This window comes from Poecilia reticulata, linkage group LG21 (assembly GCF_000633615.1).
Source record: "Poecilia reticulata strain Guanapo linkage group LG21, Guppy_female_1.0+MT, whole genome shotgun sequence".
In the NCBI taxonomy this organism is placed as follows: domain Eukaryota; kingdom Metazoa; phylum Chordata; class Actinopteri; order Cyprinodontiformes; family Poeciliidae; genus Poecilia; species Poecilia reticulata.
The window spans coordinates 829,492-842,514 of NC_024351.1; the positions used below are offsets into that span (position 1 = coordinate 829,492).

At 40.0% G+C, this 13,023-nt stretch overlaps 1 protein-coding gene across 1 annotated transcript in view; it reads left to right on the top strand.

Moving 5' to 3' along the window:
- The first annotated feature begins 2,534 nt into the window (after positions 1–2,534).
- LOC103457137 (pleckstrin homology domain-containing family G member 3) overlaps positions 2,535–13,023 on the top strand; it is a 23,582-nt gene continuing 13,093 nt past the window's right edge. The window contains exons 1-2 of the mRNA XM_008397091.2: positions 2,535–2,653; positions 3,942–4,035. Coding sequence (XP_008395313.1) covers positions 3,987–4,035 — 49 coding nt within the window. The 5' untranslated portion in view covers positions 2,535–2,653; positions 3,942–3,986. The remainder of the gene's footprint in view (positions 2,654–3,941; positions 4,036–13,023) is intronic.

Consider the following 13,023-nt stretch of genomic DNA (forward strand, 5'->3'; position numbering starts at 1 on the left):
TTCAGGAATCCAAAAACCTCCAGCTGATCCAACACTGAGTTTAAGCTCCTTCCATCAAATCTTAAAGTTTTCTCCCACATCTTCTCCAGGCGTTGTCTGTATGTCAAAGGTCAAAGTGCTTCCATCTCCTCCCTCCGTTTGCAATAATGATCAAAAATTAAAACTTTTCCTCTAAAGAGACACTACAGGTCACTTCCTAGTTTAGTTTTGACACAATAAAAAAAACTTTCAGGACTTTCAGAATAAAACGCTTCTGTCCGTTTTTATTTCCAACCTCCAAATTTATTAACTATTTTTGTTTATGAAATCATAAACAGTTGTTCTGTGAAACCTCAAAGAGGAAAGAGGCTTTTATTTTGAAAGGAGCAGGCAGATAACCGGTTTCAGTGATGAAATCTCCGTGTTTGTGTCTCAGTTCCCCAACAGGCTGAGACTCGCCTGATGTCGCTTCATGCTGTGTAACTTTGACTTCTCGTTCCTGCAGACCGGAACCTCGCGCTGCTGGAGATGCTGCTGAACCTGTTTGTGTGCAGAAGCAGGAAGCAGAAACCTGGTCGGGACAGCAGGAGTCACAAACATGCTTCTAATTTTCCAAGAAGTTACCAGGAAAGAAACAGCCGCAAACATGTTTTATCCCATTTCTGGGATACATTTAGTCACATAAACGTCAAATTAACAGTTTGAAACTCACTGAAGCAGAACTTTAAAGATAAATTCATTTAAAAAGTGACGTTTAAGTTTATTGTCTGATTTCCAATCTTTTATGTTTCGGACCAGAATCCAGACCAGTCCGCTCGTCTTCACCCTCTTTCAGATTTCTTCAGTTTTTGTCCTATTTAAAGTTCCAGATAAACAAATTAATGTTTATGCCAGACAGAGAAAACATGTGGAAGTTTAAGAAACTTTTTTTTTTAAAGTGATTTAATTTGTTAATGGAAAAAAAAAACTCGGAACCAACCCGGACCCGCGTCACGCCTTAAACCTGAAACATCACAGTGGAGGAGTTTGGACCCTCTCTGTTTGGGTGACTGTTGATTTGACTAGGCCATTCCTAAGTATTTATTTTGTTTTCATAGTGATCCAGTGCTGGACGTGTTGGTGTGTGGTGGATCATTGTTCTACTACAGAGCAGAGTTAATGGTTCTGTCAGTTCCACCAAGTCCTCCAGGTCCTGTAAAACAGCCCACAGCATCACACTGCCGCCTCTGTGTATGACTGTAAATCAGGTTCTGTTAGCTGTTAGGTTTAATCCAAACCTTCCAGAACGGTACATTTTGTTTCATCAGTCCACAGAACTGTTACCAGTTCAAATAACTGGTTTTATTCCCGTTCATTCGTGATGTAACCATTAATTTTTCATTCAGGCCCAATGATGGCTTGGATAACTATTTTATCATGTGATTTGGAAAAAAAAAATTTCCTCTATTTTCTTGGATTTTCTGTCGGATAATTAAATTTGTTTTTTGATTTTAAAAAAGATAATTTTATAACAGCATAGTCACTAAATTGCAATCTTTGCTGCCCTCTTGTGGTTGACTTGCGAGTACTGCAGGTGTGTTTAATCAATATTAATATATTTATATATATTTTTAAATCTGCTCCAGTTCTGGTTCTGGTCCTGCAATATTTAAGATTACAGGAGGGGTTCTCATTCAACTTTTTTCTCTTTTGTTTTTGTCATTTCTCATTTTGCTCGTTTTAAATGGTGCGCATGCGCAGTAGTTGAAGACTCTGGGACTGAGGAAACAGTTTAGTTGGATTTTAAGCTGCTGCGGAGTCTGTGGACTTTCTCTGTGTTCATGAACCTGCGCTCAGGTGAGTCCGGAAGTTCGGCTCCACGTCCCGTGTCGGGGGTTTGGGTCGGTGGTCCGGGTCGCTGGTCCGGGTCCGGGCGGGGGGGCAGGGGGGCTCTGGGTTCGAGTGTCCGAAGCGTGCGCGGTTCTGCCCAGGCTGTCACACACATCTGGTTCAGCTCCCTTTTAGACACTGAGGTTATTGGGTCAGAACCAGAACCAGAGAGTCTGCCCGGTGTCAGTTTTGCAAACTTTACATTTTTTCTGAATCTCTGCGAGTTTAAACCCGAACCGGAGCTGGTAGGTGGGGCTCCTCCCGCCCCTGGATGCGCCGTACAGAACCTCCTCAAGAAAACGGGTAATTTAGAAACACGTAGCTTTTCAAGACAAAAAAACTACCTCATGGTAAAAATCATGATTATTTTGTGACCAAAAATATTTGACTTTTAATTCGGAAAGGGTTTTGTGTACAAATTATCTTTTATTGTTAATAGATTTTCATTTTCCTATTTTGTCTGGGCTCACCTGCTGATAAATTCCTTCAGCGCAGCGCCGAGCCAGAACGGCCCAATGGGAGCAAATTCCTTCGGTTTTATCAGATTACGCCACTGGTTAGTGAAAATCTATACAGCCGAAAACAACAGATTGTCGAGTAATTTCAGATAAATCTGTGACCAAACGTGATGATGTTTTTGTTGCTGCAGAGAAGCTTGAAGAATCTCAAAATGGGGAATTTGAAAACAGAAGTTCGCTGGCATTGGATGCTGTTCTATGGAAGATTTTTTAAATATCTAAAGGGCAAGTAAATCGTGCGACTTCTAAGACGGTCTGACTTGAAGAGCTTGTCAAGTGTTGCCAAGGTAACTGATTGTAATCTGAAGTGTTGCAATCTGAGCATGCTCAGTCATGCTTTTCGGTCTGAATGAACTCATTCTGGCAGGTGGAAACAAACAAATATGGGCATAGAGGAAAAATACAAACAAAAATGGTTCCAAGAAAACAGAATATGGGAAAAGCTGCAGTCTAAAAGTTGCATCAGTCCATCCATCTTCCTCCATTCCCATTTAGGTCTTTGGAAATATGTGGACATTTTAACCATAATTCTGAATTTTTGTGTATAATCTTTAAAAATGTGCTTTCATGGTTGATATAGTTCTGGAAATATGCTTCTTGAAAACTCTTGAACATGTTTGGATTTTCCTGAAGTAAATCATTAAATTTGATGCTTTTTTCTGAGTTAAAGTCTGAACCAGAGTTTTATTCATGGATCAAACTTTAATCAAGTTTAACTGTTGCTGCAGATGACTTTTGTGTAATTTTGCAACATTTTATTAGAGTTTAGGAAATGAAAAATAAATCATAAAACCCAGAGGATGAGAGGAAAAGCTGGATTTTGGCTGCAGATCGCTCACCATCTGCAGTGTTTTACAGACACCTGCTTGTTGTTTCACTTTCTAACTTTAACTCTTTGAATTTTATTCAAAGTGTTTCTGTTTTTAAATCCCAACCTCGTTTCAGAGGGAAGTTTTTCCATGACGCTCCAGGAAGAAGTTTTTAACAGGAGCCGGCCCAAGGCATTGCAAGTTAAGCGGCACCACCAGGGGGCCCCCAAGAGCACCAAGCTAGCATAATAATATATATAGTTAAAATAACATTGAATAATGCAACCTAAATTTAATTTCACATGAATAAACAAATCCTTTATCACTTTTATAGTTCTACAAATACGTATAACAGGTTAATGTTTCCTGCTGCAACATAACATATCAAACTCGACTTGTTTACTGTAAATGTGGTGTTTATCAGCTGTTATTATGTTTATATAACTGATGTAAGCTAATTACCAGTGATGCTAATGTTAGCAGCTCTGCTACTCGCATACGATAAAGCATCTGGTGTTGACATGTTTTTCTGGGGGAACCAAATTAAAACCTGCTCGGGCCCCAGAAAGGCTTGGACCGGCCCTGCAGACTGATTCAGAGCAGAATCTGAAGTTTTCGGGTCGCCGGTCCGGTCCRGTCCGGTCCGTCTGGTTCCCTGGTGCTGCTCCTGTTTTGCCCTCATGTTTTTACCCTGCAGATGCCGCGGGTCACGTGACTTCCCTCACCTGCTGCAGGTGGATTCACTCTGTGGTTCTGTTCGCTCCAGGTCGCCAGTTTTCCCGTCAGCCGGTCCGTTTATGGAAGACAGGTGATGCCTGAAGGATCCCACAGCTCCCCGTCTCACATCCCCATGGGTGAAGGTAAGACACTCTTCCTCATCATCATCAGCAGCTTCGTCTCCAACGGTCTGCGAATGTTCGTGAGCTCTAGGCTGTTCTGCGGTTCTGACCCGTCTGTAGCGAGATCTGGAACCAAACTGACTGAAAGCTGTTTTAATTTCAGGTTCAGGGTTTTATCACCCAGCATCTCAAACCCAGAGATTAGAGATTACGGCTTCAGCTGGAAGCCTTCTGCTCTGTTAGCATCAGGCTACAGTCGAGACGATTAATCGTGATTAATCAGTTTGTGAAACGATCATCAACTAATTCAGTAATCGATCCATCGCTAACTGGAGTATATAGGCTCAAAAGAAGGTGTTTGCTGTTGGAACGTCGCAGTCAGGACAGCAATGAAGCCAAAACTGTACAGGAAATACAAACATTTTGCATTTAAGATTAAAAACGTTACAGTTTTAGCTTCACCTCGTTCAAATTCTGGAGAAAAAAATCTGTTAAACGATCAAATTATTAATTGGTTAATCCAAAAAGTAATCTCAGTAGAAAGGACCGAGCCTTTCACCTTCAAATTAAAGTAAAACATATGTTATTGATCCCAAAGGGAAATAAAATTATAACAGTAAAGTAATATAATAATCATTTTACTACGAATGATAAAGTGTTCACTAAATTAATGATTTTATTGCGTTTTAAGCAATAAAATGTTTTTCTTTTTGGAAAAGGAATAAAATGATTTATTTCAATCTTTTAATGCATTTCTAATATTTTATATAAAAGACTGAAGTAGTTAAAGGGAAAAATCTGCAGAATGTGCTAAAGTTAAATGTTATTATTTTTATTAGAATAATCAATTATTCTATGTTTTATTCTGACGTTTAATCGGATAAAAAAATGCGTAAATTCTGCAGATTTCTCATTTTATCCCTTTATCTTATTTTATACAATGTTAGAAATAATTGGACAGCAAAATGTGCGCAGTTTGATGGTTTTTATTTTTATTTTTTACAGAATTAAGAGTTCTGGTTTGAACAGATCTACAGACATTGTAATAAATGCAAAATGTTTATATATTTTTCACAGTTTTGGTTTAATTTCTGCTCTCAGTGTGTTTGTTCAGAAAATGTCCCTTTTTAAAATCAGTTACCGATTAATCAATTACTAAAGTAGCTGCTCATTTTGATAAACGATTAATTGTGATTAATCGATCAGCCCTAATATGAGTTAAGCTTCTTACGCTGTTAAGAGAAATTTGTTTGAATTTTATTCTGTGTAGGGATTTTTCTGCTGAGTCGTCTTTTTGCATATTCTACTAGTAGATTGCAGAAACTTTGACTAGTCCCGTCTGGTTTAAAGCAGCAGGTCGCTCTAAATATTTAGCCGTATCTGTTTTTGGTTTTCGGAGAATCTGACTCTTTTTCTCATATTGCTACGTTTCCAGTAACCTGATCAGTTTCCCTCACACTGCCTTTTTTATGCATCAGGTCATGTTTGCAGTGGAATCTGAAATATAATCTCTTTGCCGAAACTTTGTGAATCAGACGGATGTTTTGCTGCTGACGCTAAAACCTCAACGTTTCGTCATTCTGTTGAAGTTTGATGACTTTCCCCTGATGAGATGAATTCATTTGTGCAGATTTATTTCTAACTTTGGTGCAGCAGAACGGCTGCAGGTTCTGTCTGCTGGTTGTTTCCGTCCGGGCGCCTGAGGCGATGGATGGTTGGAACCGAACCAGAGGGCTGAGGAGTAAAACGAGGCGTGAACGCGACAGGAAGTGCTCCTGATAACAGTCGCTGCTCCGTCATCTACGACCACAAACCCTCAAGATGACCAAGAAATATTCACATGAACATGTGGAAATCAACACAGAGGCCTTAAAAAGATGCTGGCTACCAGACCAGCTGCATGGGGCTGAAGCGATTAATCGCGATTAATCGCTACTGAACGATTAATCGCGATTAATCGGTTACTGAAATAACTGACAACTAATTTAGCAATCACAAACTGGATTTTTAACACTCACAGAAGGTAATTTTCTGAAAAAACAACTGAAGTTTAGACAAAACTGAACAAAAATATAAACATTTTAAAATAAACGAAGAATTTGTTTGTTTGTGAATCTGTTTGATGCAGAATTCATGTAAATAACAAAATATCCTGTCAAATGGCCAGTTGAGACCAAAACACCAGACTGAAGACTTTTACTTTCCAGTTTTTGGTAGAAAGAGAAAAACAATAAATCCTGCAAAAGTAAATTATTGATCTTTTTTAAATTTATCAGACGATTAATTGATTTATTGCGACAGGAATGTTGCAGTGTTATCACATTTTAGGCAACAAAATGTTTTTCTTCTTTAAAAAAAAAGCCTTAAGTGGTTGAATGAAAAACACCCATTTTTAAAAATCTGATTGATTGATTAATCATTTGAATAATTGATTAGCAGAATAATCGTTGTTTGCTCTGCAGACGGAGCTGATCACAGATCCGTCTTTGTTTCTGTGGCTGGTGCAGGGAGCCGGCCGCGCTCACATCTGTCCGAACCGTCTGCCAGACAAAGAGCGAGTGTTCAGGGGTTGGAAAGGTCTAGTCAAAGTCCAGACCTGAATCCAACTCTGGGAATCTGTTGCTGGAGTCAGAACTTCATGAAGCTGTTTTTTCTCTGGAGAACCTGTGATGCCTTCAGGGACCAAATTACAAACTTTTAAAGAAGACGTTTGTTTGGAATCGGTTTTATTTAGAGGAATCTGAATAAAGGGGCTGAAATCTACGGAAGCCCTGAAAGCCAAACAGAATGTTTTTTTCTGTTTGAAGACACCTTTTCCAAGTCTGACCAAATTTTCTTTTTCTCCCAACTTTTAGTCATGTGCAAGAAAAAAAATCTACGTTTAAGTATTTTATTTTTAAAATGTATTTTTTCTCAAGGGGAAGAAAAAGAAAATTACAATGTATTAAATTTGATCTATTACCTCTTTTTTTCCCTTTTTTTCAATAAATTTTTTTGACTCAAATTTTTTCTTCCATTTCTATACAAACAACTGACAGGATTGAAAAGCAAAATGTTTTTAAGTCATCTTTTTTACTCTCACTTGAATGTTTTCTTTCATTTTTCTTGTCTTGGATGAGAAGAAACACATCAGAATTTTTATCACTTGCCAAAATATTTATGAAAAAAACCTTGTTGGTTCTGTTGTTTCTTTGCTGCAGAAACAAAATAAATCTATATTTCTTAATAGTGAAGAATAGTTAATACTTTTATAGTTGAGAGAATCAAAAAGTTTGATCAGACCTTAGAAGTAGTTTTTGCCTTTCAGGGCTTCCGTAGAAACAGATGCATGCCACAGGTAAATGAACCACATATAATCTGATTTTCACTTCAAATCTATGCATTTTACATGAAAGCCCAGTAAAAGAGGTCTAAATGTGACAAAACGTGCAAAAGTCCCAGGGGTGTGAAAACTTTCTCTCTGCACTGTAAAAACTGATCTCAGGAAACCTGCAGGTTTGTTGCTACCGAGCTGCAGGTGGCGCCCGGCTCTGGCCGCTCTCGGCCTAATTGGATTAAGCCCCGCCCCCTCCCGTCAGGTGATCAGGTGAGCTCTGTGGGTCTGATCAGAACCGAGGAGAGTCGGACCCGAGCGGTCCTGGTTCTGTTTCTGGTTCTGGTTCTGGTTCTGGTTCTGCGCTCTCCTCTGAAGGTAAGCTCTGATGCTCAGATCCGGGGTCAGACTCCGACCAGCAGGAGGTCTCCGCTCCCGGCCGTTGCCGTGGAAACCGTCTCTAAGGAGTTATTGATCTGATTATTGGAGACTGATTTTCCCCTCTGGCTGCTGCAGCTAAGCTCGGGTCACATGACCGTTAATCGCCATGGGAACCGCCTGGCGATGGGGTTACATAAGGTGTGATGTCGCTCCTGCATCGCCACGGTAACAGACGCAGGTTTTAGTTTTGATGGTTTAAATTGGTGATTTTCCAGCTTGTCTCTTGTTTCTGAATTTAATTTAAAAATAATTTTGCGTTAATCTGAATTCTGGAGTGAAGAAAAGTTTTCACGCCGTTGAACATCGTCTCCTGAGCTTCATCTACGCCTGTTTTTAACGTTATTTACCCCATTTTTCTTCACAAAAACAGTTCAAGCTCTGTTGGACTTTGACTAGGCCATGCCGAACTCCTGAATCTGCTGTGATTTAGGCCCTCCGTTGTGTCTCTGGCTGCATGTTTACGGTGATTCTCCATCTTTCCGTCAAATCTGACCAGAGTGTCTGTCACTGCTGAAGAGCAGCAGCCCCTCAGCATGATGCTGCCAGCACCGTGTTGCCAGGCCTGATAATGTTGTTGTTTTGAGAACATCTGAACTAATGCTATGATAACGGCAGAATAAGGCAAAACCAATAAACTTTCATTTCTAGCAAATATTTAACATAGGAACTGGAAAATAAATAAACCAAACTGTCCTTCAAAATAAGAGCCGGTTGAGACCAATATTAAAATCACAGAGCTTGTTTTAATTACTTTGTCCATTTTTATTCCACGATGTTGTTCCTTCGTTCTCGTGTTTTCAGGCGGATTCTCTCCCAGATTTAATTCAGGGAACGTTTTAGTTTTAAATTTGTAAAGAGAATTATGGAAGATGTTCTAATCTGAGCTGCTGGCGTATAAATCCTTCATGTTGGTCATATCTGTGCGTCCCGTGGTTCTGCTTTGACCCGTGTTTCTGGACCTCGCTGCTTCCTGGTTCCAGGTTCCGGTTCTCCTGTCCCGGTTCTGTTACCTGCGGCTGATTATTCCGTGCAGGTTAATCTGAGCAGCGGGATTACCTCGTCTTTAGGCCAGATTAAACGCTCGCTGTGGAACCTGAAGCAGCTGCAGGCGGTTCTGGTCTCAGTGGAAACAAGGAGTTAATGTTCTCAGAGCGAGCCGTTCCAGACACCGCTCCTCCTCCTCCTCCTCCTCCTCCTCCTCCTCTTCCTCCCTCAGACAGAGAGGTGAATCTCTCCTCTGGGTTTTAACTTGTGACTCACCTCGCCGCCTGTCTGCGTGTTTTCAGATAAAAAGCGATGCGCGATGAGCTGGAACGCTGGTTGGGTAACAGACGTTTTGTGTCAGGAGACGTTGGAACACGCCTGAGCCGTTTCTGCCGGCTTACGCCTCTCTGAGCATCTCGGGTCAGAGGTCAGAGCGCCTGGCTGTCAGCTGATTCTGATGAAGAAACTGGAATTAAAAAACATCTTAAAATGTTTGTTTTGACCTTGTTTATGCTTTAATTCACATTTGTTGACCTTTACGGATAGATAGACTTTTGTCATCCAATTTCATTTAAATGTAAATATTGAGCAAAGTTTTGCTGCAAGGCTCCAATAATGAGAAAATATGTAATTTGTATTACACATTTGGACTTTGACTGGGCCAAATGTGTAATTTTTTCCACTTCCTTAGCATATTTCATCTTATGCTAGCTAAGGAAGTTGGTCTTAAACTGAGGGTCTTAATGGCTTGAATAATTAGCATTAGCGGTGATTTGGTTCCCACGCTAACGAGACAGTTTAACCATTTATTCAGGTTTGGAGAATCAGAAAGAAATCTAAAAGTTACAGGACACGGACCCTGAGGACTGGCGTTGGAGACCCTGTAGCTTAGATTAGCATTTAATTACAGCTTAGCTTAGCATCCTATTGTCGATAATTATCATTTATTTGTTCATGCTAACTTTTTTGCTTTGATAGATCTCAGTTTATTTTAGTTTTCCTATCTTTTACTTTTTATCTTAATGAGCTGTTGACTTTGTTTAGCTTGGCAGAGCATATTTAGCTTTATTTCAGTTTATCGTAGTTTAAATTAGCTTCTCTTAGAATAGCTTGCCTTCTGTTAGCTAGTCCAGTTTTATTTAGTTTGCCGTATCTTTAACTCTTTGTAGCCGATCTTTAGCTGACATCAGTTGTTTTGTTTTTTCTTGTTTGATCTGTTTTAGGCCGACTCACTTTATTTACTTTCGCATACCTTTATGATTTCTCAGTCTTATCTTTGAACCTGTGAGCTTTGTTCACCTACATTTATCATATTTTATCTTCACTTCCTCTTTAAAGTATGTCAGTTTATTTTAAATGTCTTTTTTAATCTTCCTGTCTGTTCTTCTTGCGCATTTTGTGAATTATTTACCAGATTAGTTTGTTGTTGTGGCCCAGGTGTTACTCCACTAATCTGGACTCCAATTTAAACTTTGAGCTTTTGGTCGGTTAATTAATAATCAATGCCTCAGAACTTTTTCTATTGATTTTTGTGGAAGTTGAAGGAGCTGCATGACGTAAAATCATTCAGTATCTGATGGAAGAAGCTTTTGATGGGCTCTGGCCTGGATGTTTGCGTGTTGGTATTGAGTTGTTTTTGTATCTAAAGTGCTGAAAACGGGACTTTAAACCTCAGATATGTGGATCAGGAATGTTGCAGTTTGAGGCTTCGTCCTCATATGAGTGAAGAACAGAAACACGGTTTCTGCGCCGTCGCCTCATGACGACGCGTCGACCCTGAAGAGCGCCGTTGTGTCTTCAGAACAGTCGAGCTTTATTTGGGCCGTGGCCCCGCCCCCCCCAAGACGCGCCGTTACACAAACAAACAAACCCTGAGCAGCACAGACAGACGATGACGCGTTGAGTCGGATCAGGACAAACTCTGTTCTGTAAAGGTTCAAACTCTTCATGCTGACCTCTGTTTGACCTTTACCGATCACCGCCCCCCCCCTGCAGAGTTCAGAGCTTCCTGTAGGTCAGACAGGAAGTGAAGTAAAGGTCGACGGCAGCAGGGAAGGTGAGGAGGAGGACGGATGTTTTTAAATGATTCAAATGCACAAATATCAAACGTTTTGGTCTTAAAGAAAGAAAAACATCCTAAATAAATTCAGAGCTCTTTAGATAATAGAGCAGAAATGCAACGCCTGGTTGTCTGTTGATCAATCTAGACCCTTTTTTTATTTAAATCTGGATTTTAAAATGAATCACCAATGTGATCTGAGCCGCCATCTTGTTTGAAAAGAGAGTTTTGCAGCTTTCAGTTCAGGTAAACTCTACAACAGAGTTTATTTTTAAATTATGACAATAAAGTCATAAAATTAGGAGAATGAAAAAGTGATTTTATGAAAACCCCAACAAAAAAATTTAAATGAGCAAAATGTTGATTGTCTTGTGAATTTCTATGTTGGTGTAAGTTTTATGGAAAATGAAATACGTCACCTTTTAACACAACAGCATTAAATTATTCACTTCTTTGAGTTTATTTAGAAGAAAACGACAAACTGAGCTGCTCATGTCAGATCCTGATTATCAGTAAAACAACTATTTTCTAGTTATTTTTGCCAAAGTTTATTTCTCGTAATGAAATAAAACGTATAATTTGCAGAAGGAATGATTGAAATAAAAGCCACTTTAAAAAAAAAATATTTTCTGAAATTAAATTTTTTTTTCTAGAAAAAAAAAAGATTAAAATTGAATTTGGTTTTAAAAATACAAAAAAATCAGAGCTTTTATTTTGAAGCCATATCACCAGGGCTACTTTGAGTTATTATTTGGTTTAGCCTAACAGTTTTATTTGTCTTTCAGTCTGAAGTTCTCACCTGACTCTGAATACCTGGAATAAAGTCCATCAGTCCCTCTGTTATTTTTTTCCCCACCCGGTATTTTTGGTGTTCCAGGCGTTCCGTACGGAGAGACTAGCTGGCTACATGTGTCAGGGTAGCTTCATTCTGAATCCCAGTCAACTGATTACCCTGGTACGACAGTAGACATGTTGCATTGATGGTTTATTTGATCTTTGACCTTTAAGGTCATTTATATAAAGCCAGAGGTTACAAAGCATTGACAGGATCTTAAAGGTATCAGCCAGGAGGAGGGATGTAAGCAATTTCCACAGCATTTTAAACATCACAGGACAGAAGACGATACAATGCTACAAAAACTGGAAGTTTTTCCCAATTTAATGACAAAGACGAGACGGAAACTGATCATACAGGCTGTCGTGATGCGTAACCATGGCAACAAGGTATTGTTTTTACAACTAGGAGCGAATGATTAGCATCGCCAAAGCCAGAGAGAGAAAGAGGAAGTTCAGCCATCATAATGGACATGAATCACATCCCTGGCTCTCTGCTGGCGTTCCCACCAAACAGGTTGAAGAGGAGCGGCTAAAGCAAAGGAGGTGGATTAGCAGAGGTGGATTAGCAGAGCTAGCTAGCAGACGGTGTCGTCCCAGACATGATACTGTGCTACTGAGCTGTCATAATGGTCACACAGCAGCTGGTCTTCAGTCAGAGGCCTCCTCAGATACTGACTGCTACTGCTGCAGAAACTGAGTTGCAATATTTTAACTTTGGATAAATAAAGTATTTTAAACGATAGTTTCTTGTCCCCCTGTGGCTGAATTTGAATCAAATTGTGCTTATGAAGCGTGTTAGCTTGAGGGTGTGTAAACTTTTGTACTGCGCCTTTATTTATGACCCTTTTCCTCTGGGCTGTTTGTTTTTCCTATGAGCCGAGCGGGCAGGGTGAGTTTACCACACGATGCATCATGTTCTGGTTTTTACAACAGAAACCTGGCAGAGAACCAGGGGTACGTAAACCTCTGAGCCACCGCGTGTCACCTTTAATCTCTTTTATTGTTTTATTCCAACAAATAAAGAAATGAAGACGCAGAGGAGACGAGGAGAAGGAAATCAAGAGGTTCAATTCATGTTGGTTTAATTGGCAAATTTGTAACCCTTGACCTTTAATCCACTTCTAAGTTGAGGTGCCTTGAGGCCCGTTTCCATAGTAACCGCTGGGTTCTCCATTGGGTCTGATACCATCAGTCGGCGGAAGGAGCGGCTCCAAACACACGGCTGTGTAAACATCAGCCGCAATTATGGCTCTGTAAACACAGCAACAATAACTGCAGGGGAACTTTGACCTGCTTGGCTCTGAGCCAATCAGAGAGCAGCACACAGCCACCAATCAGAGAGCAGCACACAGCCGCCAATCAGAGAGCAGCACAC